The sequence below is a fragment of the Phasianus colchicus genome, chromosome 1 (assembly GCF_987193195.1).
Source record: "Phasianus colchicus chromosome 1, bPhaCol1.hap1.1, whole genome shotgun sequence".
Taxonomy (NCBI): Eukaryota; Metazoa; Chordata; class Aves; order Galliformes; family Phasianidae; genus Phasianus; species Phasianus colchicus.
This window is the reverse complement of record NC_143436.1, coordinates 112,936,862-112,961,688: the sequence shown is the minus strand read 5'-3', so window position 1 is coordinate 112,961,688 and position 24,827 is coordinate 112,936,862. Positions and strand designations below refer to the sequence as shown.

Below are 24,827 nucleotides of genomic sequence, written 5' to 3'. Positions count from 1 at the left end.
AAGACAACACAGAGATGAAGAAGAAGAAATGGAACAGCCAGTTCCCACAATCTGGGGAAATTCCAGAAAGGTCCAGAATACCCCAACAACAGTTCTGGTGGAAAAAAGATCTGGAAAAAAGTGACAGTGAACATCAACAGAGCAGGGGACCTACGACAGACTAATGATTAGATTTTGAGAAACAAGTTCTGTTGGTCTCATGTAGTCAATAAGAGGAGTCTTGCTGACAGTCTGTGCTGCCAGCTTTCATGCAATCCTTCCATTATTGAAAATGGGATCAGAGTGTGCTCAGCTAGCATCAGAGCAGGACAAAAAGCAGATCATCCATACCATATATGAAGGAATCAAGTTCTAAAAAGATTGATTTATCAAACCAGTCATACAAATAAATGTTTAATTACAGAGTTATAATAGCAGACCAAAAACTGTAGTTACCTTACTTAGCAATGGTACTGGTATCTGTTACACTTGATAACAGGGATTTGTGCTTTTTAAAAGACAAGAAGTTTGCATGGCTTTTGGGATTGCAGTTAAATGCAATGTGGATTAGCCAAGCAAATCTGTTCGTAATTAATCCAATACAACAATTTGAAGTATTGTTGTATTTCAGCATCTCTTTCCAGAGTCTTACATACCAAAAGTAAAAATTATGTGGGCTGTATATGGTTTGGCTTGTTTTCTGAAGACAAACGCTGTCACTTTAGTAAGAAAAATAAAAGCCGGTGGTGAAAAGCTGCAGAACTACCTATCTAAGATAAGGCCCTGAAAACTCTCTTGAGTAGGTAAGGAAAAATTACCTGATTTTAAGAAGCATTTAGTATCTGCTTACTGGTCCAAAGGGACAACTGTCAGGAGATACTGATATCTCAGATACTTTTACTTCTTAGATCTAGATTTATGAATCTAACTTTGATTATGCTACTGAAAAGCAATGGTGTTCAGATAGCAATTTGCCTTCCAAATACAACCTGCAGAGCCATACTAATTTTCTCACTGAGACTGATGAAACTGCGCTTAACAAATGAAAAGAGCACACAAATCTCCTTTCAAAAACCATAAAAGAGGATGTTTAACAAGTGGAGGGAAATAAAAAAATATGTAGGGCAAAAATACAATTTTGAGTTTCTGTGAAGATATCAAACACAATATAAGTGAGCTCAAAAATACATTCACAATAGAACCTGGCATTAAAAATGATTAAAGGGGAAGAAAACACACAATCCAATCAAGCTGGTAAAGCTTAATTAGCACAGACACACCCAGAGATCAACAAAATGCATTCTTTTCATTTTGTAGTACAAAGAAGCTGCATATATTACTTGTATTAAAAAGCCTGTAAAATGAATTTAATTAACTATGAAAGGCTTGATTTTGCCTTTGGGTACTTGTAAAAACAGCAGCTGATTTTCCAAGATACACTCTGATGCCTGATAGTGTAGTTAGACAAAAATTAAAACCTTTAGGTTTCATTGCCTCTCTGGATTCAGAGAGAATGCTGTGGTCCAGAATTTAATTAGATTATTAGTCTATAGTCATGAAGCTTCAGTCAGCATGTGAATTTAAATTCACTCAGACCTTTGTATATTTTTGAATCTGTTTTACAAGGTATGACTTGAGAATGTAGCTTGGATTTTATGGAGCACACAAGAGTGTTGTCCATTTGCAGGGAAAGTGAAGGGAGCCACATGCAGAGATCTGCAAGGACTGTATTACAGTTACATGAAATGCAAAACTTCAAAGATTAATGGACCCAAATGTACATTGTACATTTGTACATGCAATTATGTACATGTTTACTATATAGCATTCTAGCTCTTTAATCGTAATTCCTTGACTATGATAATATTTTTCCATAGTTGTATAAACATAGCAGTAAAAAAGAACTAAAAGATTTTAAAATGAATGAAATTAGGAAATTCCAAAGAGGAGCTACTGTCTGTGTGATATTTTCTCTCATTAAGCCTTGCTTGGCTTCCAGGAAGTCCTGGTACACAGTTCTCTCCCTGGCCACTTCTACCCTGTCTCCCTTCAGAAGCTCTCCCACAAGCAGCCACCACCAAGACATGCAATATGTCTCCTCAGATGATTTTCAGTAATTCACAGGACTGGATATGGCTCTAAGCAGGATGATAAAACTGTGACACACTGGAGTCTCGAAGGATCCTGCTGTTTCCAGGATCTCTTTTTCCATAGGTCTTTGTAAGTCAGGGTGCCAATCTCATACATACCTGACAACCTTCAGACCACCACGCTTCCAAGTATAAAACTATCACATTTGCCACATCTCCCTGGTATGTCTAAGGACACAACTTGCATTCTACTAGCAGGCCACAGCACTAGCACTTGAGTGTTAGAGTCAGCCCAGGTTTTCCATCTTCTTGCAGACCTCCTGGGTTCTGTGTGCACCTATAACTCACAGATGCAGACCTTAGCCAAAGTGTCAAGCGTCCCATATCTCCAGACTTGGATGGCTTAAATGTCTTCTGGATAAGAGTGGCTTCTCTCAACTCTAGATCTCTAGACACAAGTTGTACAGCTGCATAAATTCCCTTGACTTGAGTCTTAATGCCTGGACAGACTCTGCTGGCTCAGCCCTGTGTTTGAGAAGAGCCTTACTGCCACAATGCAAGGCCCTTTCTATACCCAGACAGAGCCAAGGCACATCCTTTACTGCCAACCTGGGATACATTCCTGAACACCAGCAAGTTCTGTCAGTTCTGGATAGGGAGGAAGGCTGAGAACCTTGACTCACACGAGCACTCTCAGCCCTGTGCTTAAAGGTGTCTATAGATAATGGCAAAAGGCTGTTTGCAACCCAACCTACCTCTAGCAATCCATGTGTTAAGACACTTGTGGTCAACTGAAAGACATTATCTTTGGAAAGAGCCCAAACTTCTACTTCATTTCAACCAGCATACGCTAGCATCCTTCCCACAAGTTGGCTCCTAATGATCTGAAAAGAAAATGGGGTCTGGCCTACAAAACAAGCAGCCATGCTTGTGCTGGCTTCTGACAGACAAGATCCCCATATCAACTCCAGCTTTGGCAATACCCAGTATGTTTCAGTGACTTCTGACAGTATTTTGGAATGCCACCATGCTAGGAGAGCAAAGTTATCCTCACAGTTCAACATGCAGATCAGCCATATCAATTGTCTTTAACAGGAACTTTTCCCTCACAGTGTGACTTCCTGCTACAATTGAGGAGATCCTGAAAGCAAAATATTGTGAAAATGCTTTGAGAACACACTTCATTTTCATAACAATTGAATGGGAAAGATACTTTAAAACATATTAGAACTTTTTTTCTCTATTGCTGTCAGTTTAAATACATAAACATTTTCTTTAACCTTTGATCGTACACAACTATCATCATGTCTTTTCATAAGCATATAGTGAATCTCAATGTTAATTTCCTCAGAACTAACACAGAATGTTGCTCTTCTATGAGAGTGCAACACTCGCGTAGAATGGTATCAAGCAGTATAAAGAAAGGGGGAAAGAATTTAGGAAACTTACTCTGAGAAACTTTCAGTCTGACTCCAGATACTCCCACTTTCCAGACTTGTGAAAGGGCCTTTCAGACACCTCATGTAGAATATATAAGAGAGCTGGCATATATAGAACAGTTGCAGTTGTACTGTTTGGAAACCGTGAAACTTTTTGAGAGCTTTTAACTATGAGCTCAGACTTGAACCAAAGCATTGGTTGCCAGGATGCATCTACAAGGGTACACATGTAGATATGCATGCAGATAGTGATTTGTATCAGTTCTTCATTACCAGCATACTTATTTTTCTTCAGGAAACTCAGAGGATGCCTACTTGAACTTGTCTGTCTATAGTAACAAACTTGAGAGCATCTTACCTTGACATGATGTATCAGCTGCTCAACTTCATTCACTTTATATGTCTCTATTCCTAACTCTTTAGATAATCGTAGAAGGCGATTCTGCGTTGGCCCCACATAGGCTCCTCCAAGGTCCACATATTTAACTTGCTTATTCTGGTATATCACACACACACACACACACACACACACACACACACAAACACACAAAAGATTAAAAAAAAGATATGTGACTTTTGCAAACACCACACAAATTAAAAGAGCAATCTAGAGAAATTATTCAAGTGAAGTTGTGAAGAAATTATTCAAGTATTCTAGTGAAGATTCCTCTCCCCATAGAAAACTCTATTTTTCTTGGTTAAGTTCAGGAGTAGCACTTACTAAGAATCTCGTATGTGGATTTCATAAGCAGCTGAAGGCTGTAAAGGAACAGGCCTCCCAACAAGCATAAGAACAAAGACTTTAACAAAGAAGATGGAGTCAGAGAGGTCTGCACAGTTCTTATTTGGTTGGACATCTCACCAGAAACTAGCCCAATATAGAGTACACTAGGGAACAGCACAGGTAAGGTTTTTTGATGAGCGAAGTACATGGGGATCTCCTGGGTCAAGAGAGCACATCATAAAGGAGTGAACACTGGTCCCCAATTACCTTTGCCATTCCTGTAATCTATATCATTCTTCATAGGGCTTGTTCATCTCAAGGATTTTTATCACACAATTGGCCTTTATGGGTGTTTTTAAATAGCGATTTCTCCTGAATCGCTCCATGGGAAATGACTTCAAAACTTAGCTAACCATTTTCTCCTTCCCAGAGGAAAAGATGAATGATTTCAGTGCCTGCAGATAACATGGAAACATCCTGTCCCCATCATTCTGCCAGTTTTTCCCTATTCTTGTTTGTATGGTATCAGGAAACTTCCCTTCTGCTACTACTCTGGCAATTTTCCCACAAGGGCGTCCTGTAGCAGGTAGGTTAAATAAATATGCATAAATACATAAATACATTTATACATAATATTCATATAATGTATGCATAATGTACATACATATATGTCATGCATATACATTAATCATCAATTTCACATTATACACATGTATAATATAAAATATGTATGTATATATTGCATAAGTGGGTTTGGAGACAGTTACCTTTACAGTGAAGGTTCTTCCACCAACCCTGTCATTGGCTTCCAGCAACACAACATTCAAGCCTGACTCAGTCAATAGTTTGGCAGCTGAGAGACCTGAAAGATAAGAAAAAGAAACAAAGTAAAAATGAACTAGGAACTAGCTTCGTTCCATAAAAATTTTCTTTATATGTTTTTTCTTCATTTTGCTTTTCTTAAAGCTGAGACACCAAGAAAGGGAGCAGTGGGAATACAGGAAAGAACATCTCATTTTAGTTCTGATGCCATAAATCCTCACAAATGCAGAGAAAATATCAGTCAGTCTCTCCAGCAAGTGTGTCAAGCCACTATGGGAATTAAAGGAAATACAAAGGTTGGATAAGACAAAGGGAATGCAACTTGCAATGTCTCAGCCTTTAGGATCACCACTGCCTTACATTTCAGCATGAATAAACCGAGATTTGTATAATCTAAGGTTCCTATTTTGGTCATGTGTGGCTGAATTTCCAGTGGTACAGCAAGCAACATACTCTGAAGGGCAGTGTGGTCTTGCATGATAGAATGTGCTGAATTAAGCCGAGCACACAATAGGCTAGAAACCACACTCACACAGTGTAATTTTCTTAGCCATTTGGCTCACTATCTTGCTGCCATTGGAAAGCAATCAGTTGCCTCTTGATGTTTAGTACATGCAGTTTTTGAGAAGGAGGAGGGAAATGAAGGGTCAAAGGAGATTGTTCTAAGTCAGCCATGGAAGAAATGCCAAAAGCACTGGCAGAAAAAACAGATGGCCAAAGCTAGCAAGGCAAGACTGAATGAAATGACAATGATGAAAACACTTTATATAGCAGTCCTGGATAGAAAGAGTATTAATGAGAGCTACTAAAGGCGCTACAGAACATCCTGATGGCAAACTATTAGCCTGGGACTGGGAGATCCAGTTCTTGCTCCCAGCAGATAAACAGCTGAGCAATGCTGGTTAAATAAATTAAGCTCTTCATTTCCCAGTGTCTAAAAAGAGATGACGCACACCTATTTTTAAAGGATTTAGGCATTTTCTGGAAAATAAATAAATAAATAAATAAAGTAGGAGGAGCTTTCATTAAAAGATCATATTGTCCTGCTTTTACTTCCAGCTTCATGAACTTAATTTATCTTAAGTTTTCATGTAAGTGCTGATGAGTAGAGTAAACCATTGATGATACTCGTATTTCCATACTTCCTTATCAAGAAAATTACATTATAAAAACATCCAGCTGGTTCAGCAGCCTTGACTACTCTCACAAATATTTAAGGAAGCCAAGGAGAACAGAATACAGAAAACAGTTGTAGTGCGCAAACATGGCCCAGATTTCCAAGCAACTTTTAAGAACAGATCGGTTCTAAGAGGAAAAATAGACAAAAAATTCCCTAAACAAACAAAGTTTACCATGCAAAGAGAAAAAAATAAAAATAAAAAATGTTGCTCTTGAGCAAAGACAAATATTTGATCAGCTGGGACAAGTTCAATAGTATTTATTAATAATTTACAGATGAATATATAATCTCAAGCCTGCTATCAGGGAAGCTGACTTATTTCTGCTGACTTATCACGCTAACAGATATTGACTTATCAATTAATACTACTCAGTAACCAACACTGATTAAGCAATATGAGATCTGACTTTCTTAATGAAAATCTAATGAATAAACATCTCAGTCCAGCTGGGAAAAGAACAAGCTTACTCCCAGGAGCTGAACAGACAGAGAAGCCTCTGAAGAGATGGCTCCCAAGACTCAAGTGGAAGGCAGCTGGTTTCACACGGCTCAGCACAGACCCCACCATGTCATCTGCTTACGCACATCTCAGCCATACTACTGCACTCATCTCTCAGCTACCCAGTGTTCACTCCCTATTGTTTATCAGGGGGCAGGTGTCACTTTCCTTTCCCATATGTTCATAGATGTACCTTCTGAGGATGGGTCAGTTTTTCCTGATGCATAAATAAAAAAATAAAAATCAGTGTCACAGTGTCATGCTGGAATGGGCTGCTCAGGGAGGTGGTGGAATCACTGTCCCTGGAGGTGCTCAAGAAACGTTTAGATGTTATACTAAGGGACATGGTTTAGTGGGGAAATATTGGATGGTAGGATTGAATGATCTTGGAGGTCTTTTCCAACCTTAGTGATTCTACAAAGGAGAAAAGACCAAGCAGAGCCTCGCTCTCCAATGACACTGAACTGTCCCATGCCAATTTCCACCAGATTGAATCTCTGTAAGGATAAGGATGTATCCTTGGGGCTTGGCTCTACAGTGACAGTTGCAGGCTACAGGCACCATCTGACCACTTACTCCTTATCAGTAGCTAATAATCCACCTCCTTTTCTCTTGTACATACCAGCTCCAGAATGGTCCAAAATTTTGGTGGAGAAATGATGCAAAGGTGGGGAACGTAACCACCCTCTAACACCCCTGCCTCAGTAATAACAGAGATCTAACACTTGGGAAGAATTTCTGGGATTGTTTAGTCTAGAGGAGACTTATCTCTACAATTACCTGAAAGGAAGTTGTAGTGAGGTAGGGGTTGGCCTCTTCTCCTAGTTAACAATGATAGGATGAGAGGTAATGGCCTTAAGTTGCATCAGGAGAGGTTCAAGGTTGGATATTAAGAAAAACTTCTCAGAAAGATCAGTGAAGCAGTGAGAGGCTGCTCAGGGAGGTGGTGGAGTCACTGTCCCTGGAGGTGTTCAAGAACCATGCGGATGTGGCACTGAGGAACGTGGTTAACGGAGATGGGTTGATGGTTGGACTAGATGGTCTTAGTGGTCTTTTTCAACTGTGATGATTCTATGATTCTAAGAAGTGAAGGCAGAAGCTCAAGATCCAGATGGCACCGCTGAGAACCAGATCAGGTCTTGCAGCACACACAGAACAGGATAAGGCAAGACTGCTGTTGCAAATATCACATTTCAGCATGGTATCAATACCAAAGAATTTTGCTGTTCTTTGTATCTCACATATTTGACATCACAGCGCTGCCACAGTACAGCCACATCCCCTTACCATTCTTTACCTGGAGCTGAATCTCAGACCCCCAGAAGGACTCTTGGAGCAACACTGCAATAACAGTGAGAGGACTGGATGATGCAGAGAGCTCTTGGCCACAGTGATACAAGGACAGATAGGGTGCCAGAACAACAACAAATAGATATTAATATTAGTACACAAGTATCAGGCACAAGGCTGGGGTGTGCTTTCAGAATTAAAGAACTGGGAAACTCTTACAAATTACAATCTCTTTTCTTGCTAAGAGACAGAGGCTGAGCAAGAGGCTTCTCTGTGATTAACATTCCATAAAGCATTCCATAAAGCATGCACAGAGACTGGCTGAGAAGTTTAACCTCTCACATCTCAGAACTGTTCCCAGCTCACCTATTCATCTTTCATATCACTAGGCAAGAGGCAGATTTTCACTTTACCCCTGTTGCTCAAAAGGAAGGCAACCAACCATATTCAAACATAAAGTTCATCCAAAAATGTGGCGAGTGTTGTTACTCCCATTTCTTAGACAATGTTTTGTCATACAGCAACTTGCCCTTCTCTCTGGGAATATTTCTACTAACACTGATCTGAATTGCAATATTCAAAATATGAATACATGAATTGCAATCTGAGACCCTTTAACCACTTGACTGGGGACAGGAATTTAGGACAGCACCCCTTGCAAGACAGCTTACAGAAGTACAACAGAATATATATGTACATGCATACTTTTATATATATGTATATGTACATACAAACGGCTAAGCAGCCCCACCTGCAGTTCTACTCAGTGAACTGATACACAGACAATTAGTACAAACAACAAAGAAGCAGAGATGCTAGGTTTTATCTGAAACCTCAGACTGAAAGCACCATTGTGCTTAGATTATGGTAAAGCAGGCAAGCCTTCATCAGTTACCATGGCAACCCGTTATCTAAATGCAGCCACTTGGAGATGTTGGTAGGAGATTGCTTTCCATGGGATGCTATAATGTAAGTTCAAGCCACAGAAATCATTTTTCCATCACGCAGCACTTTGCATGCACACAGATCTTACACAGACATAATAATCAGAAGAATCATTTAACATTACTTACAACTTCTTTCTGTTTGATACCTATGTGCCTACTAAGCATCCTAATGCACCATTTGATGAAAGGATTTCATCACTATCTCATTTTCTAACCTCCAAAATTTCCTTATATTAAGAGAACAATCAATGTGTGTTTATTTTTTAATGATAATCTCAAATTTCTGTGCTAGGGCATGATCCATACTCACATTTGGACTGATAAGTGTGATGAGTCACATTTTTCCAAGCATTACGGACTACAGTGAAGCCCTAGAATCAAAGAAATCTGATTATTCAAAAAATTTCTAAGCACGATTTTTGAAAACTGATCTCAATTTTGTGACACCAGATTGAGTCCAGCGGAGGGCCACTAAGATGATCAGAGGGCTGGAGCACCTCTCCTATGAAGAAAGATTGAGGGAACTGGGCTTGTTTAGCTTGGAGAAGAGAAGATTCCAGGGAGACCTCATTGTGACCTTCCAGTACTTGAAGGGAGCTTATAAACAGGAGGGGGAACAGCTGTTTATGAGGGTGGATAGTGATAGGACAAGGGGGAATGGTTTTAAACTGTGGCAGGGGGGTTGGAACTTGATGATCCTTGGGGTCCATTTCATTCCAAACCATTCTATGATATGATTCTCTCTTTATCTATTTGCTTGTTTTGGCACCAAAGGTATGTTTCTGACATGCTAGGCAGGGGAATTGTAATATCTGTACTATGTTGCACACACTCAGAGCTGCATATAAATGTTGGTTGTATAGGAAGGCCTACAGGCAGACATATCCCTGGAGGTATTTAAAAGATGTATGGATGTCACAATAATGAACTTGGTTTAGTGATGGGACTATGATTGTATGACCTTTGGAATTGGCAAGCAGCTGACCAGAGGGGCCAGAAATGTAATTTCTTAACGAAAGCAACAAGTCTCACATAATCACAAATCTTGAAGTAGCTAGGAGCAGTGATTGGAGGTGAGGAAATATCATCAAATGCTGCCAGGGGAGGTTTAGATTGGACATCAGGAAGAACTTCTTCATAGGAAGGGTGGTGAGAAACTGGAACAGACTGCCCATAAAGGTGGTGGAGTCCCTGTCCCTGGAAGCGTTCAAGAAACGTGTAGATGTGGCACTGAGGGACATGGTTTAGTGGTGGGTTTGGTATTGTCAGGTTGATAATCAGACTTGATCCTATGGGTCTTTTCCAATTGGAAAATTGGAATTGCATTGTACCCAGTAAAACAGAATATACCCATCTGTCAAAATACACAGCACAAGACATTTCAAGGAGAACCCCTTTGCTCATGGCTAACACAAATGTTATGGCTGAGAGCAATAGGAAGAAACAAAGATGAATATGCACTAAGAAGTTGAGGTAAATCTAAGGGGAAGCAGAGAAACACTCCTTCAATGAAGAAAACCCTCTGTACAAGTTCCTAGCATCTAAAAGTTAGTTCAGTTAAAGGAAAAATTCCATTTGCTGTTGTTTATATTTCAAATTCAAATACAAAGCCTCCATGCTTACACTTAAGACTCAACTCTCTGACCTCCTTTTCAGAGCTGTCATGTAAGTTACCTGGCACCTGTGCCAGGAGCACAACACAGCATATCACTGCACTGCTGAAGCAAAAGGAGGGATGGGGAGCAGAACCAGAGGAAAGACATTTTCCTGCCTGTAGCTGAACAGCCATTTGGCACCTGTGAGTTTTCTCCTTGAAATCTTCCATGGTTTTTTTTACTGCATGATTGTATTAGAAACAGCAATTTAATAGCACTGTTTTTGTTTGTGTTGACCTCTCTAATGAACAAAATCCAATTACTGCTCTGCTGCTGAGAGATTGAACCTGGCATTGGTCACCTTTACCTCTGTCACTCGTGATCATAATTAAGTTAAAATATTTTAATTGAGATAATGGTTTCAGACAATAATGCCTGCAAATCATTGTAAGTAAGGAGTGAAAGCAAAAAAAGGCAAAAGAAAACAGTAGCCTGGGGTCTGGGTGAGATAAGGTGGTACAGCCATTTTTTGCACCTTCCTACTCATTATAAAACAGCCAAGCAATTTTTGGTCTCACGAAGAATACTTTTCCTTTGTAAATTCAAGAGACATGCTCAGAATTGTAATGGGAGCCCTACAGCAGAAACAGCTAGGACTACACAGCTTAAAACTCAGCTTACATCAGGCTGTCCAAGTGCTTTCAAAAATGATGGCATGCATAAGAGAATAATAGTGAGTTTTCCTTCTTCACTGCATCCTTAGTCCTTTGCAATATAAGGTTTGCAGCATCCAGACTGCTCCAAGAGTTCTAAATGACAAAAAAGCCAAAAAGGGATGAAATGCAAAGGGTTACATGGACTGTGAGATACTGCAACCCAACAGTACCTTTTACTAAACCAGCTCTTCACTTAGACGTTTTTGAATATTAATGTACTCTTTTAACCTCTACAATTCGTCACATCTACAAAAGTACTTTAGATATTTTACTAAATCTCATGGAAGAAAGACAAAATCTAAGTTCAGAACCTCATTACACCGTAGAGCTGCGTCGAGAAATTGTTGCCTTGGTTATTCTCAATACCTTACCTCCATGCACTGAACAGCACAGTGAAGGTATCAAAGCAACACGCAGTTTCAGTGTAAGGGGAGATAATCTCTCTTTCTAAGCTGTACTACTGTGCAGTGATGAATGCCATCTACAATGTCTGAGAATTTAAAAAAGCAACAGTTTCTGAAATCCCTGTGAACAAATAAACATGTTATTATTCTGCTTGTCCAAAATGTGCATTTATTTAAAATATTAGTACATAGAGCATAACATTTCTGCCTAGGATACAGCACTTTATGAGCAAATATAACATTTGTTAACATTGTTAACATTTCATTGTTGAACTGAGGCAATGAGTTTTTCCATCCTGTGAGCTGGCTCCATAACCTTGTCACTAAGGTCAGGATGAATGTCCCAGTGAGTTAATGCAACTTTACAAGAGCATCAGTTCTTGTCCCAGCCCTCAGCCTCATGTGATCTTTCCTTTCTGGCAATGTTTCTAGATGATTCATCCATAGTGCAGGGAGGTGTATTTATTAAGCAACCTAAATTTGTCCAAAGCTTCACACCTTGGAAGCGATACAGAGTCTGGTTAATAATGAGTGAGACAAACAAACTGGTAGCACCTTAGCTCAAATTCTTCTATATGTGGAATGAAGACAGCTTGTTGCATTTCTGTGGAAAACCACTGTCTTCCACACAGTTCTGCCTCAGCTCAAGCACTGAAACCACAGCTGTGCTGCCCTTGACCAGGGCTTCTGTTTAGTTTTTGTTGTATTTTTACACTTGAGGTTTCCAATGAAACTTCAGAGTGACAAACTGGGCACTCCAGCAGTTTAAAGGATGAATACTTCTAGTATCAATCATTTACTGCATGCTTTGTTTATTTTAAGGAATTCTAGTATCTTACACATGGAGTGATAGCTCTATTCAGTGCCCAACTCACACTTGGGTCTCATACTTAAAAGAGTCAGAAGTTACTCTGTATGCTCCAGTGAGGTAAATATATATATACATATATATATATACACACACACATATGCATATATGTACATATGCATATATATACACACATACATATATAGGTGTATATATATACACACACATATATATGCATATATTCCCTATAGAAAGCTGGGGAGGGACTTTTTAGAAGGGCAGGTAGTGACAGGATGAGGCGAAATGGCTTTAAACTGGAAAAGGGTAGATTTAGACTAGATATTATGATGACATTCTTTACTATGAGGGTGGTAAGACACTGGAACAGGTTGCCCAGAGAGGTTGTGGATGCCCCCTCCCTGGAAGCCTTCAAGGCCAGGCTGGATGGGGCTCTGAGCAACCTGGTCCAGAGAGAGATGTCCCTGCCTATAGCAGGAACTAGATGATCTTAAAGGTCCCTTCCAACCCAAACGATTCTATGATTCTATGATATGCTGAAGAGTTAACATCAATTGCATTTCTATTATTATTATTATTATCTGTACTGCAATATTATCCAATAGTTTCAATCCTAGGGCCTCCTTCAGCTTGGATAATCCTAATCCTTTTCCTGCTACTTTACAATTTACGCTGCCTCAAAACACAACAAGCAGAGGAAAGAACCAAAGCAGACAGAGATAACTGAAAGACAAGGTAGCACTACATCAAACATACCATGGCATTAGAACAAACAAAGCTTAGCACAGTGACCTGGAGCATGAGTCAGCCCCTTCCTGGCTGAGGCCCTACAAGGGCAACTTACTAAAAGCATCCTTTTAGGCATTACTGTTACATAAATATATAAAAGCAAATAAAATGCCAGGCAGATTTACCCTTAAAATGAGTTTCTCTTTCTACGCTGTAATGTGGGGAGAAAAAAAGATTCAATTAAGTTTGGAAAATTTTGCAAAATTATGCAGCACTTGCCTTAGAAATGTTCATCCGTTTTAATAAACCTTGCATGTTCTTAAACACATCATTATTACTTGTTTATTTGTAAGCCTTCTAAAGAGAAAAGTAAATATAACATCAAACATGTTTAAATTTATTAAAAATAAAAAAATTAAAAAAAAAAAAATCACCAGACTATCACTCTCAGATCTTGACATTAAGGAACACATGTAATTTCTCACATTTCTCCAGTTATTCACAGACATCCATCTAGAGATGTTCAGTTCACAGGGAAGCTATCAAAGCCCCTAGCTAAGCAACCACATCCTCATTCTATGGTTGTTCATTTTCATTTAGTTTTTGCTTGATCTCTCACTAATTATTTTCATCCAATTGCCCCTATTAGTTACAGATTTACATTGCCGGGGCTTGTCTGGGTGTCACTTTCAAATATCCACCATATCATGCTCTGGCATTCTTTGAGAACTTGTGCTACATGTATGTACACCCTACATGTATACAAGTAGATACAAACATGCACCTGTATAAGCTAAGTGCTGATAGCTTGTGCAGCTTACAAAGATTTGTGAACTCTGCCCCCACTTGAACAACTGAAAAGTGTTCTGCTGCCCTGTATCCTGAATAATCAACTGAATAATCATACATGCCTGACAGCTTTTTGTTGATCACTGCATTTCTTGATAACTGGCTCAGGATGAAGGACTGCCTAGCTGAACTAAGACAGCTGGGCTGAGAAACCAAAAGCTGAGGACATAGATGTCACCCAGGGAAGCTCAAAAGGGAACCGTTGAAGATTTCCAATTGACTGTCTTCCCTCTATCTCTAATTACAGGCAAGAGAAAGCATATAAAATCATTAAGATCATTCCAAAAGCATTGGAAAAGACTACTAAGACCATCTAGTCCCACCACAAACCCATCCCCACTATGCTCACTAACCATGTCCCTCAGTGCCACACATTCATGCTTCTTGAACACCTCCAAGGACAGTGACCCCACCACCTTTATGGGTAGCCCGCTCCACTGCATCACCACTCTTAGCCATATGAGCTTAGCAGCTTATTTAACATGTTATGAAAAAAGAAACACATTACCACTGTATTTTCCCCATTCTGATAGAATGCGTGAAGGAAAAAGAAAGTGAAGGAAACACAAAGGAAGAAAGAAGCATCCAAACTGTAAAACAAAAGAATTTACACTCTTTCCTTTCCTCACTTCTGCTCGTTACTTAGCACGACTCACTGATTCAGCCTCTAATGAAGATAGTCTCATACTATTAACTCATACTGGAACAAAAGAGGTGTCTTGGTCCAATATTCAATGATTCAAACACAGATCTATCACTTGAGCAAACAGAGTGCAAGTTTATATGCAAGCTATCCAGGCCACCAGGATATTATATAGAATGAACTGGCTGTTTGATCAGCTGTTGCTGTGTGCAGTCCACCATGAAGACTGTATTCAATGTTCTACCCTGATGGCATAGTTCATCTACAGAAACTAGCTGGCTGAGAGGCAGAAGGCTACAGAGGCATATTTGAGGTATTTTTTGCTTTTCACTCCCAGTTGAGTCATATTGTAGAAACTGGAAAACACAGTGTAGTTGAATAATAGAGACATGTTGTAATAGTACAGGCATATGTAAATAATAGTACAGGCATAATGTAATAGATAGAAAGGCTTTGAGTTAATTAAAACTTCGTGGAACTCTTGAACCTCTTGAAGCAAGGGATATCAAACAGAGGTCATTATCCTAACTGTTGCAATTGCAAGATGCCAGAGGCCCTAATGAACCACAGCCAGACTCTTCATTCACTGCTAAGCACAGAGCACACAGAGTAGAGGCATAGAGGTGAGGGCAGCTGCATGCCCACCTTGCTCAGGCATAATGAAATATGGCATAATTTCAGCATCAACATCATTCCTCAAAATTAATTTTATTTTAAATAAAAAAAGAGGTAGCTGAGGCAAACTCAGATAGAAATCACCCAAGCTTACTCAGAGACTATTCAGTTCAGCAAGACAGCTGCCTGTTTACCAGGTCTGTACAAATTCTCAGGTGGGTGGCAGCAAGGGCAGCATGGAAAGGGGTAGGGAAGAAAAGAACAGATGAAGGAAAAGATGAATTGAATTCCTTCAAGCAGATTTGTCCCTAAAAATATTTTACTTTTCTTCTTCTTGGAAGCCTGTTTTACCCATAAGTAGCATCATCACTGTTTATAGACTTTAAAGTCAAGGCAACATTGGTGTGGCTTGATATGCACTTTCCAATCTTTTTGCTAAGCCACTCAGAACTTGGGATCTCCTCAACTGAGATACTGAAAACTGACAGGAAAGAAGAAGCTGAGCAAAATACAAATGCACAGATGAGTTATTGAGACATTCATGGTTCAAGTAACAAGGTACTGTAGCGTGCTCTTACTGACCACTAAAATCAGAAAAATGTATCTTCAAACAAGGATCCTACATAAACGTTAAACACATCAGCCTCTACACAGACTAGTCCATTAGATGAATGATCACATTTTAACAAACCATCTCATAAAGCAAGAACCTTAATATCTGACATAAGTTTACAAGCATAAAATAGGTTATCAGCCCTGGAGGAAAATCATGTTAAGTTCAAAGACAGCAACACAAAAATTAAATGATTGAAACTATAATGATATGAATGCAATTTCCTCATGTAATTAAAGCCCCAACTAAATGACGACTGATTTCAGAAACAGCGTAACTGAGTGCTTTATAAATATATCAAGATAAGTCCTCTGTAAAGGAAAACTAAAGAAAGGTTTTTTAAACAACCATGGCACTGCTTAGAAAACTTTTATAACTAACATAAACTTTACCACTGTACCACTCTATGAAGTAGCTGCTAAGAAAGGGAGACAAAACACAAAGGCAAGCTCCTCCTGTCCTTGAAAGAAGCAGTGAAACAATATTGCTTTTTGTCTTTAATTAACAGAACTATTTAACTATAGCTGTTGGTTGCACTACAGAGAAGCAAAATGGAAGCATGCCAAGATCACCCAGATTGTTTGCACACACAATAGTAACTTATGAAGAAGAGAAGCCTTCTCAGTTGACTGAATTATGTATAAGACCTAATTCATTGTCATTAGCTGCTGTGAGAAATGTAAACAGAACAAACTCTCTGCTGGTTTATGATGCTACACGCAGCGTTAGAAGTTTACTTCTGGGACAATCAGGCTGTCTAAGCTTGCATTGCTCAGGCTGTCTACTAAAGCAATACAAACAGGCCCACTTAGCTTTTTGCCACAGCTTTCCACCTTTTAGAAAGACTAACACAACTCACCAGCTCTCTTTAAGTCCTTGGATACTCCTGAGATCACATCAGCACCCTGAACAAACCAAGGATGGAGCCAGAGGAACGGGCTGCTCCTCACAGCCTCTAGTGCTTTGGGAAATGGAGTTTGACCTGGATTTGTGTCATAGTGGTGAATATCTCTGCCATTTGGTGGAGAATGATGCTACAGACACGCTGGGAGGAGCATGCTGAACTGTGTGACTTTAAAATTACTCCTATCCTTACTGAAGCCAAAGAGTAAAATGGGCAAATCAAAATTCATAGGAATGCAAAATGTACCTTTCCACAATCTACTGATGCTACAAGACAATTATAGAAAGAAAGAATAAAACTAGGCAAGGAGAGGACATAGAGGATGGAGACAAGGGATGCAGGTACATATCTGCCATCAGGGTGGCACAGCAAATTATTTTTGACTGCACCTCTATAGAAGAAGTGGAAAGTTTACTCCTTTCATGCTACTACCTTTGAACTGTGTAACTAAAAGTATTCCAAGACAGCAAGTTTGCAGTGTCTATGCTAACAAATATTGCAGAACAGGAGATTCGCAGAGCAAAACAACTGTACCTTGAACATCCCACGTCACGTATGCTAAAGGAGCTTTATTTCAGACTAGTTCTTATATCCTCCAGACTGAACATCCTATGCAGGGCTTGGAGCTCAAATGGCGAGCTCCTAGAGCGTGACTTCTCAAGGAAAAATTAATGCAGTGTGTATGCTTTGAGACTGCTCTGTGATACACACCATAGAGCAGTAAATAGGGTCAATCAAGAGATCTGCTTAAGGTACACACCTGCTCTGACCCAACACACTAATGCACACTAATATCTAGTACCACCCCCTGGTGTCACTAGGTGGTAGTTCAGTGCTAAACCAGATTCTGACCAATCTACTGAACTACAAGTATCACAGTGGGAGGTTCCCAAGCAAACAACGCACTGAACTTTCTAACAAAGGACTTTCATCCTCTCCTATGTCTAATTCAGCTGTACAGACAAGAAAACAACAGTGAACTTTGCAGTCTGTAACACTAACACGAACTGCTACACAAACTTGCATTCTCCAGCTGTTATTTCTGTAACAGTTACTCAGGAATCTCTTGCTGAAAGTTTTAGTATCCCAACTTACCTTTTAGTTGCTCCTGAGGTGTTTTTCTTGTTTTGCTGTCTGCATGTGATGAACTTTCCAGCCTTTCATAACAGTTAAATAAGTTAATGGAAAAGCTTTGCTTAATGATGCATTGCTTCAAGCCTTGGGAGATGAGATTGCTCCTTCAGACAGAAGGGAAAGCTTCTTATCAAATCAGCTTTCAGTTCAATTAGGAGGTATCAGTGAATGACTTACAACTACTGTCCCTGCTGCCTAGACTACCAGCCTATCTCACGGCATTACACAGCTGCTTTCTGCACTGTTTGTTATGTACTGCCAAGGTTTGTGTGAAAAATCTAAGTCAGTTGGCAGGCTCCACTTAATTGTTTTGTGTTCCTTTGCAGTAGCCATGAACACAGTTGAAAACAGAAGGAAGAACTCCTGATGGCAGGGACAGACAATTGAAAATGTGAACAAAGAGCTTCAACCAATAGAGAAATATCCAAGATTCTCTTTGCCAGCTGCATCCTACCATTGAGAGTGGTACCCCTCTGCAGAGGGACTTGGAGATAGTCACAGTCCTCCCTCAGAAGGGTCCAATCCAAGACATCATTCACAGCTATTTCAATAATGCCTGTGTGTTTGTTTGTTTTTCCAAATAGACAGATGGTATAGGACTGCTAGACTGGGAATGCTCTCCAAAAATAGTGCCATCTTTGACAAACTGGATTTCTACAAGAGAAACCTATTATGACACTGTAGATATCCACCAAGGAGAAAAAGGAAAACACCAGTAAGCAAGCAGAAGTTATGCATCTCACATATACTTCTCTTGCAGTGCATCTTACATTTTGTTTCAAAAACTGATTTTGCCCTCTGCTTCAGTCTATTTTAAAACAAATTGAACATATTCAGATAACGGCGCCCAGAACACCTGACCTGTTCTGTTTTGTTCTTTTCGAAGTAAATTGAAATTGACTTAAAGATGGAGTGAGAGATACTGTAATCATACAGTGCATTAAACCTTCACACAAATAAAGAGAAAGACTTGAAGAGTACAATCACAATTCAATACGCCAATGATAGGAGTGTAAATATTTTATAAATCTACCATTTCAATAGAAATATTTTTGTTATGGCAGGTTTTCAGTCAGGAACATACAGGAACACATCGGGTTGCTTGTGAACAAGAAAGCACTAAACATACCTCAAATTACATTACTGTATGTCAAAAAAGACTGCCTTTCACAAAGAATTGATTAACCTCACTTTGATTGCAAAATCTATGCATGACTAACTTATGAGAAGTATTTTCTTAAGTATGACTGAGAATGACTAAAGTATGAGCAAAATCTGGTCTTTTGAAAAAAAGGAAAGAGGTCTTCACAGCAAAAGCAGGGACAGGAAGGCAGGTTTGAAAACACACAGAGGAAGTTTTTAAGTGAAACCTCTGAACAGCTTCCCAAATTTGATTTAAGAAAATTTCTTAAGTTTTCCAATGCTTCTAAACAATCAGAAGATCCTGTCACTATGCAGGTTTTGAAAGCTCCACGGAACTAATTACTCCCTTACATTTCCAATATAAATATTCCTCAGCATCAAGCATATTCCATACAGTCTGTGGCTAAGTCTTTTCATACATACAGGCACTTCTTTTTAATCTACACCATGACAGTAACGTCAAAGATTGCAGCAGTTTTGTACATAAAACAGAACCTACTGTTCAATAAATCCTCCTGTTGCTGTTCCTATTATATAGGACAAGTTTTACACATCCCTGTAAAAAGTCTCTGCCCCTCTCATAGGTCCCCTTTAAGTACTGGAAAGCCATGATGAGGTCTCTCAGGAGCCTTCTCTTCTCCAAACTGAACAAGCCCAGCTCTCTCTGTCTGTCTTCACAGGAGAGGTGCTCCAGCCCACTGATCATCTTCATGGCCCCCTCTGGATCTGCTCCAACAGCCCCGCATCTTTTTGTGTTGGGGGGCCCTAAGCCTGGATGCAGAATCTCAGCATAGAGGAGCAGGATCACACCCTCTCTCCCTGCTGGCAACCCCTCTTTTGATGGTTTTCTGGGCTGCAAGCATGCACTGCGGGCTAACGCATAATTTTTCATCTGTCAGTACCTCCAAGTCCTTCTTCACAAGGCTTCTCTCAATTCATTCATCACTCAGCCTGTATTTGTGTTTGGGATTGTTCCAACCCAAGTACAGCACTTTGCATTTGGCCTTGCTGATCTTCACCAGGCTCACATGGTTCCACTTCTCCAGCCTGTCCAGGTCCCTCTGGATGGAATCCCTTATATCTGCCCTTTCAACTGTACCACTTGGTGTTGCCTCCAGACTTGCTGAGAGTGCAATTAATATCAAACTGTGGCAGTATTCAAATGAACAGTTTGTATTACCTTAAAAAAAGTAAATAGCTAGAAAACAGAGAGCTGGAAGCTGTCTCTGCAATGTTTGTTTGCATTTCTGCATCAGTACAGCAGCTTTTTGTTTCTTCATTGATCAGCTTCTGTGTTCACTGCTCTATCAGCCAAGTCAACAACACAGCCTGAAGGACAGGGGAGCACTCTGCTGTTTTACATCAGCACACCTACCAATGCCTGCCTCCTCTACAGGCAGAACAGCTAATCTCTGTCAGCTGCTCTTGGAACAGCTCAGAAACAGTGACTTTCTGAAGGAAATCAAACCTAGAGCACTAGGAAACCTAGTCTCCAAAAAGCGACCCATTTCAAAACTCAAAAGCTTCATTCTCCAGTCAACAGGTGACCAGCTCTCTGCAGCAGTTTAGCATGCCACGGGCAGTTTTCAATAAGGGCAAGAAGATATAAAAGCGTGGTGTTATATGCACCTGGGTGCAAGTCCAATGATTTACTAAAAGCACACAGATAAAAGATAAGGTAAATCTGGAGTAATAAGTAACAGCTAAAGTAAAGTGACTGAAGAGAGTCACTAGTAATTTTTGTGTGTGTTTATGTTTCAAGCCTCTGTGTGGGAGCTGGAGAAAAGCTGCTACAGCACAAGAACAGAGTACTTTGGAGCAACCTGGTGTAGAAAAAAGTAAATGGAAAACCGGTTTCTTACAACCACACACCACTTGCTTCTGTTTGCAGGTAGAAAAAAGTGAAGCACATAAGCGAACACAACGCAGCACTGCTGCTCTGCTACAAGAGAAAACATATGAAGTCTGTGCAAGCTTGCCATGATAATATTCCCATAGCAACAATGAAAAGCGAGGACATATTAAAATCTGTTACACTAACTCTGATTCCAACTCATTGAAGAGAAGGAACCTGTAGCACTGCTTCTGTACAAAAACATGCCACTGAGGCTTTAGAAGACACGAATAGATAACAGTGGTTAATTTTCTGTAATGTTTTCATTATGAAACAAGGTGTAAGTTAAAAATTAGCCATAACAGCATGTTTATAATCAATTCTGTTTCATAAAACAGTGATTTTTGCTAACCACATAAATACACTTTAAACATTTAATAATTATTCAGCAGTTTCTTATCAGACCACCATCCTTAGGAAAAGATATGAGAGTCTAAAGGCCCAGGCAGCTTATGGAAATAATCAGCTCTAAGGCACCCACGGTGGGTAAGCCCTGTGGAACGAGCACACCATTACCCACTGCATATTGTACACTTTCCTTCTATGGTGCACATCTCAGCATAGTGGTTATGCAAAAATTAATACACCTTATATGAATAAGTAGGGGATATTAAAAGCCACATTGAATAAAAAAGGAAGGATGATCTTACTGGGCTTTCCAACCTTAATGATGATTCTGTACGTTTTGTAACATATCTCGATTAATTTGTTTCCAACACAAGAGATGCTGTTTGGATCTGTGGACATGCATACTATTATGCACTAATGGGACTAAAATGTCATTAGCAGAGGAACTACCACATTGCATACCTTCCAACATGCACAGCCCAAATAGCAGCTGTTTCATACGTCAAAGGCGCAGAAGAAAAACTAAAATAATCTGTCACACGTAATGCAATTTAATCGGGCCCATGCATCTCAGAACAAAATGCACGAGCAAGGTTCATCCTGGGCACGCACAGCACCCTTCCAGCAGGATTAGTCTAAAAAGCAAATTGCAACAAAGCTCCCAGGCCTGCTGCTGCTTTCTGCAAGCTGCTGGGTCTCACCTCCATCACACCTGTGCTGAGAGGAACTAGAGACTGGGGAAATGACCCAGCTGCTTTCTGACATCGTTCCTTTATGCTTCTATTTGCTCTAAACAGAAGACATCCCAACACTTACATCAGTCATTTGTGACCGAGGGCCGTGACATCCCTAGACTCAACCTAGAAGCAACAGAGTGCATACCTCTCATCTATCCCAAACTTCCAGGGGTAGGAATGACGTCGGTTTGGAGGATGTTGGGGCAGAACATAAGTCTGTACAACGTGTCACAGCCCAAATTACGGACACTTTACACTTAAAGACTCCTAAACTGAGACACCGGCTCTGCCTCCCCCAAGCTGTCCCCGGCAGCGCCCAGCTCCTGGGGCGGGGATCCCCGCAAGACACCATCCCGGAGCCGCCGTCCCCATCACCCTCCCGCCGGACCCACCTGATATGCCGCCCCCGACCACGACCACGTCGCATTTCTGTGCCATGGCGCTGCCTCCCGCCCTGTCGCGGCGACGGCTCCGGACCGGCTCCGCTGGGCGGGCAGCACAGCCCCGCCCAGCCGCCGGGCACCGCCTCTCGTCGCCCCGGCTGTGAGGGAGCCCGCCTAGGGAGGCGGCGGGGGTGAGGCCGGTGTAGGGGGGTCACGGCACCTTGTTCTCGCCTACGTCCCGCGGGGTTGGGCCCATAGTGAAAGGAGAGAAAAAGACTGGCTTTTCCAGAAACAAGTGTCAACACCTTCACCTTCGGTCTTTAGGCTGGTTCCGTACAAACCCAGCACGGTTTTCGATCTCTTGGATTTCTGCTTTAACTATAAGCGAGGCTCCAGGAGTCTGGAGATGGTACATGTGTGCTAACGTGTTTTTTCTCAGACATAGACTGTGGGATCGGTTGTACCCCCAGCAAGTTTGCAGATGACACCAAGCTGAGTTGTACAGCTGACATAATAGAAGGAAGGGAAGCCATCCAGAGGGACCTGGGCAGGCTTGAGAAGTGAAATTATTGAGGTTCAGCAAGGCCAAAGGCAGGGTGTTGTCTTTGGATCAAGGCAATCCCAGATACATACACAGACTGGGGGGGAGAACTCTCTGAGTTCTCAGCCCTGCTGAGAAGGATTTGGGGATTCTGGTGGACAAAAAAACTGAACATCAGCCAACAGTGTATGTTTGCAGCCTGAAAGGCCAATGGTGTCCTGGGCTGTAACAAACTACAGGAGGCCAGAAGGGAGAGGGAGGTGATTGTCCCCCTCTGCTCTGTCCTTGTGAGAACTAAAAAAGGGGAAATTTAGGTTAGATGTTAGGGGGTAATTCTTTGCACAGAAGGCAATGGGGACCAGCACAGGCTGCTCGAAGTAGTGCTCAAATATGGGGCTTTGGGCAGCCTGAGGTGGTGCGGGGCAGCCCTGCCCATGGCAGGGGGTTCGAAATAAATGATCTTTAATGTCCCTTTCATCCTAAGCCTAAGTTCTATGTCTCTATCCATACAGCTTATATCTAGTAGCTGTGTTAGTCATACCTGATCTTCCCCACCCAGCTAGCTCAAGGCAGAAGGGATTCAAGTCCAAGAACCTTCTGAACCAAGGCACTTATCAGTCTATGCCCCATCCCTGGAGGTGTTCAAGGCCAGATTGGATGGGGCCCTGGGCAGCCTGGTCTAGCATTAAATGAGGAGGTTGGTGGCCCTGCCTGTGGCAGGGGGTTGGAGATTCGTGATCCTTGAGGTCCCTTCCAACCATGGCCATTCTGTGATTCTCTGATTCTATGCCCTTCTCCGCTTTCTGGAGCCATACATTGGAAGAAACAGTCTGGACAGAATTCTCTCTTCCATAATAACTCACTTGATAGTTTCTGGTGTGCAGAGACAGAGAGAGCTGTGACAGGAGTCACAAATATTGACTACAGCAGGTGTAGTCTTGTCTTTTTAAGGAGAATGGAAGGGAGGAAAATGTAGGAGATAGGAGGCAGAATAAAGATGGGTTCAGATCAACAGCCTGCAGTGTTAATCACTTTGGACTCATCTCTTTTTTCTTGTTGCCCTTGTGTTTATTGCTTGACATAGTGTTTCGGGATGGCTGAGGATGAACTGGGACTTAGTGTTGTTAGAGGCAGTGGAAAACAGGCATGTATGTGTTTCAGAGAGATGCTGGGAGATGATTGCTGCTGATCACCAGATCTGCAGAGCCGTGTTGCCTCCACATAGCCTATGGAAGGCCATGGGAGTTTTCTTTTCCATTCTTGTTCTTGATCAGTTGTCTCTGAAATTTTCCATCATTGTGGATGTGGATAGCAGTAACCATAGAATCATAGAACATCCTCCATTGTAAGAGACCTATAAAGATCACCAAATCCAACTCCTAACTTCACACAGGACCATCTAAAAATCAGACCATGTGTCTGAGAGCATTGTCCAGATAAGGACATTTGCCTCATTAAAAGCATAATAAATATCTCCCTCTGAAAACAGTTTTTCTGAGTGTTACCAGCCCTGCCTGAAACAGTTCCACCTGACGGATTACTTACAGGGAGAAGTACCTTATTTTTGAGGAAAGTAGTTAACACTGAAGAGATAAATAGGTGAGCAACTTGAATAAAAAAAAGTTGTTGGGAGGCTGCTGAGGCTGAATTAACAGAAGGTGCAATTTTTGTGTTTCTTGTCAGAAATACATTAAAATTAAATACATTAAAATAAATTTAAAATACAATTAAAAGACAATCTGTGTCATTCAAGCAGATTAAATCAAACTCCAAGACCTCTTCA

At 40.8% G+C, this 24,827-nt stretch overlaps 1 protein-coding gene across 1 annotated transcript in view; it reads right to left on the bottom strand.

Annotated features, from left to right (window-relative positions):
- Window positions 1–22,626, bottom strand: part of MAOB (monoamine oxidase B) — a 53,048-nt gene extending 30,422 nt beyond the window's left edge. Inside the window, exons 1-3 of the mRNA XM_031594599.2 lie at window positions 22,513–22,626; window positions 5,000–5,094; window positions 3,867–4,004 (exon numbers count right to left, since the gene is read on the bottom strand). Coding sequence (XP_031450459.1) covers window positions 3,867–4,004; window positions 5,000–5,094; window positions 22,513–22,558 — 279 coding nt within the window. The 5' untranslated portion in view covers window positions 22,559–22,626. The remainder of the gene's footprint in view (window positions 1–3,866; window positions 4,005–4,999; window positions 5,095–22,512) is intronic.
- Window positions 22,627–24,827: the final 2,201 nt, after the last annotated feature.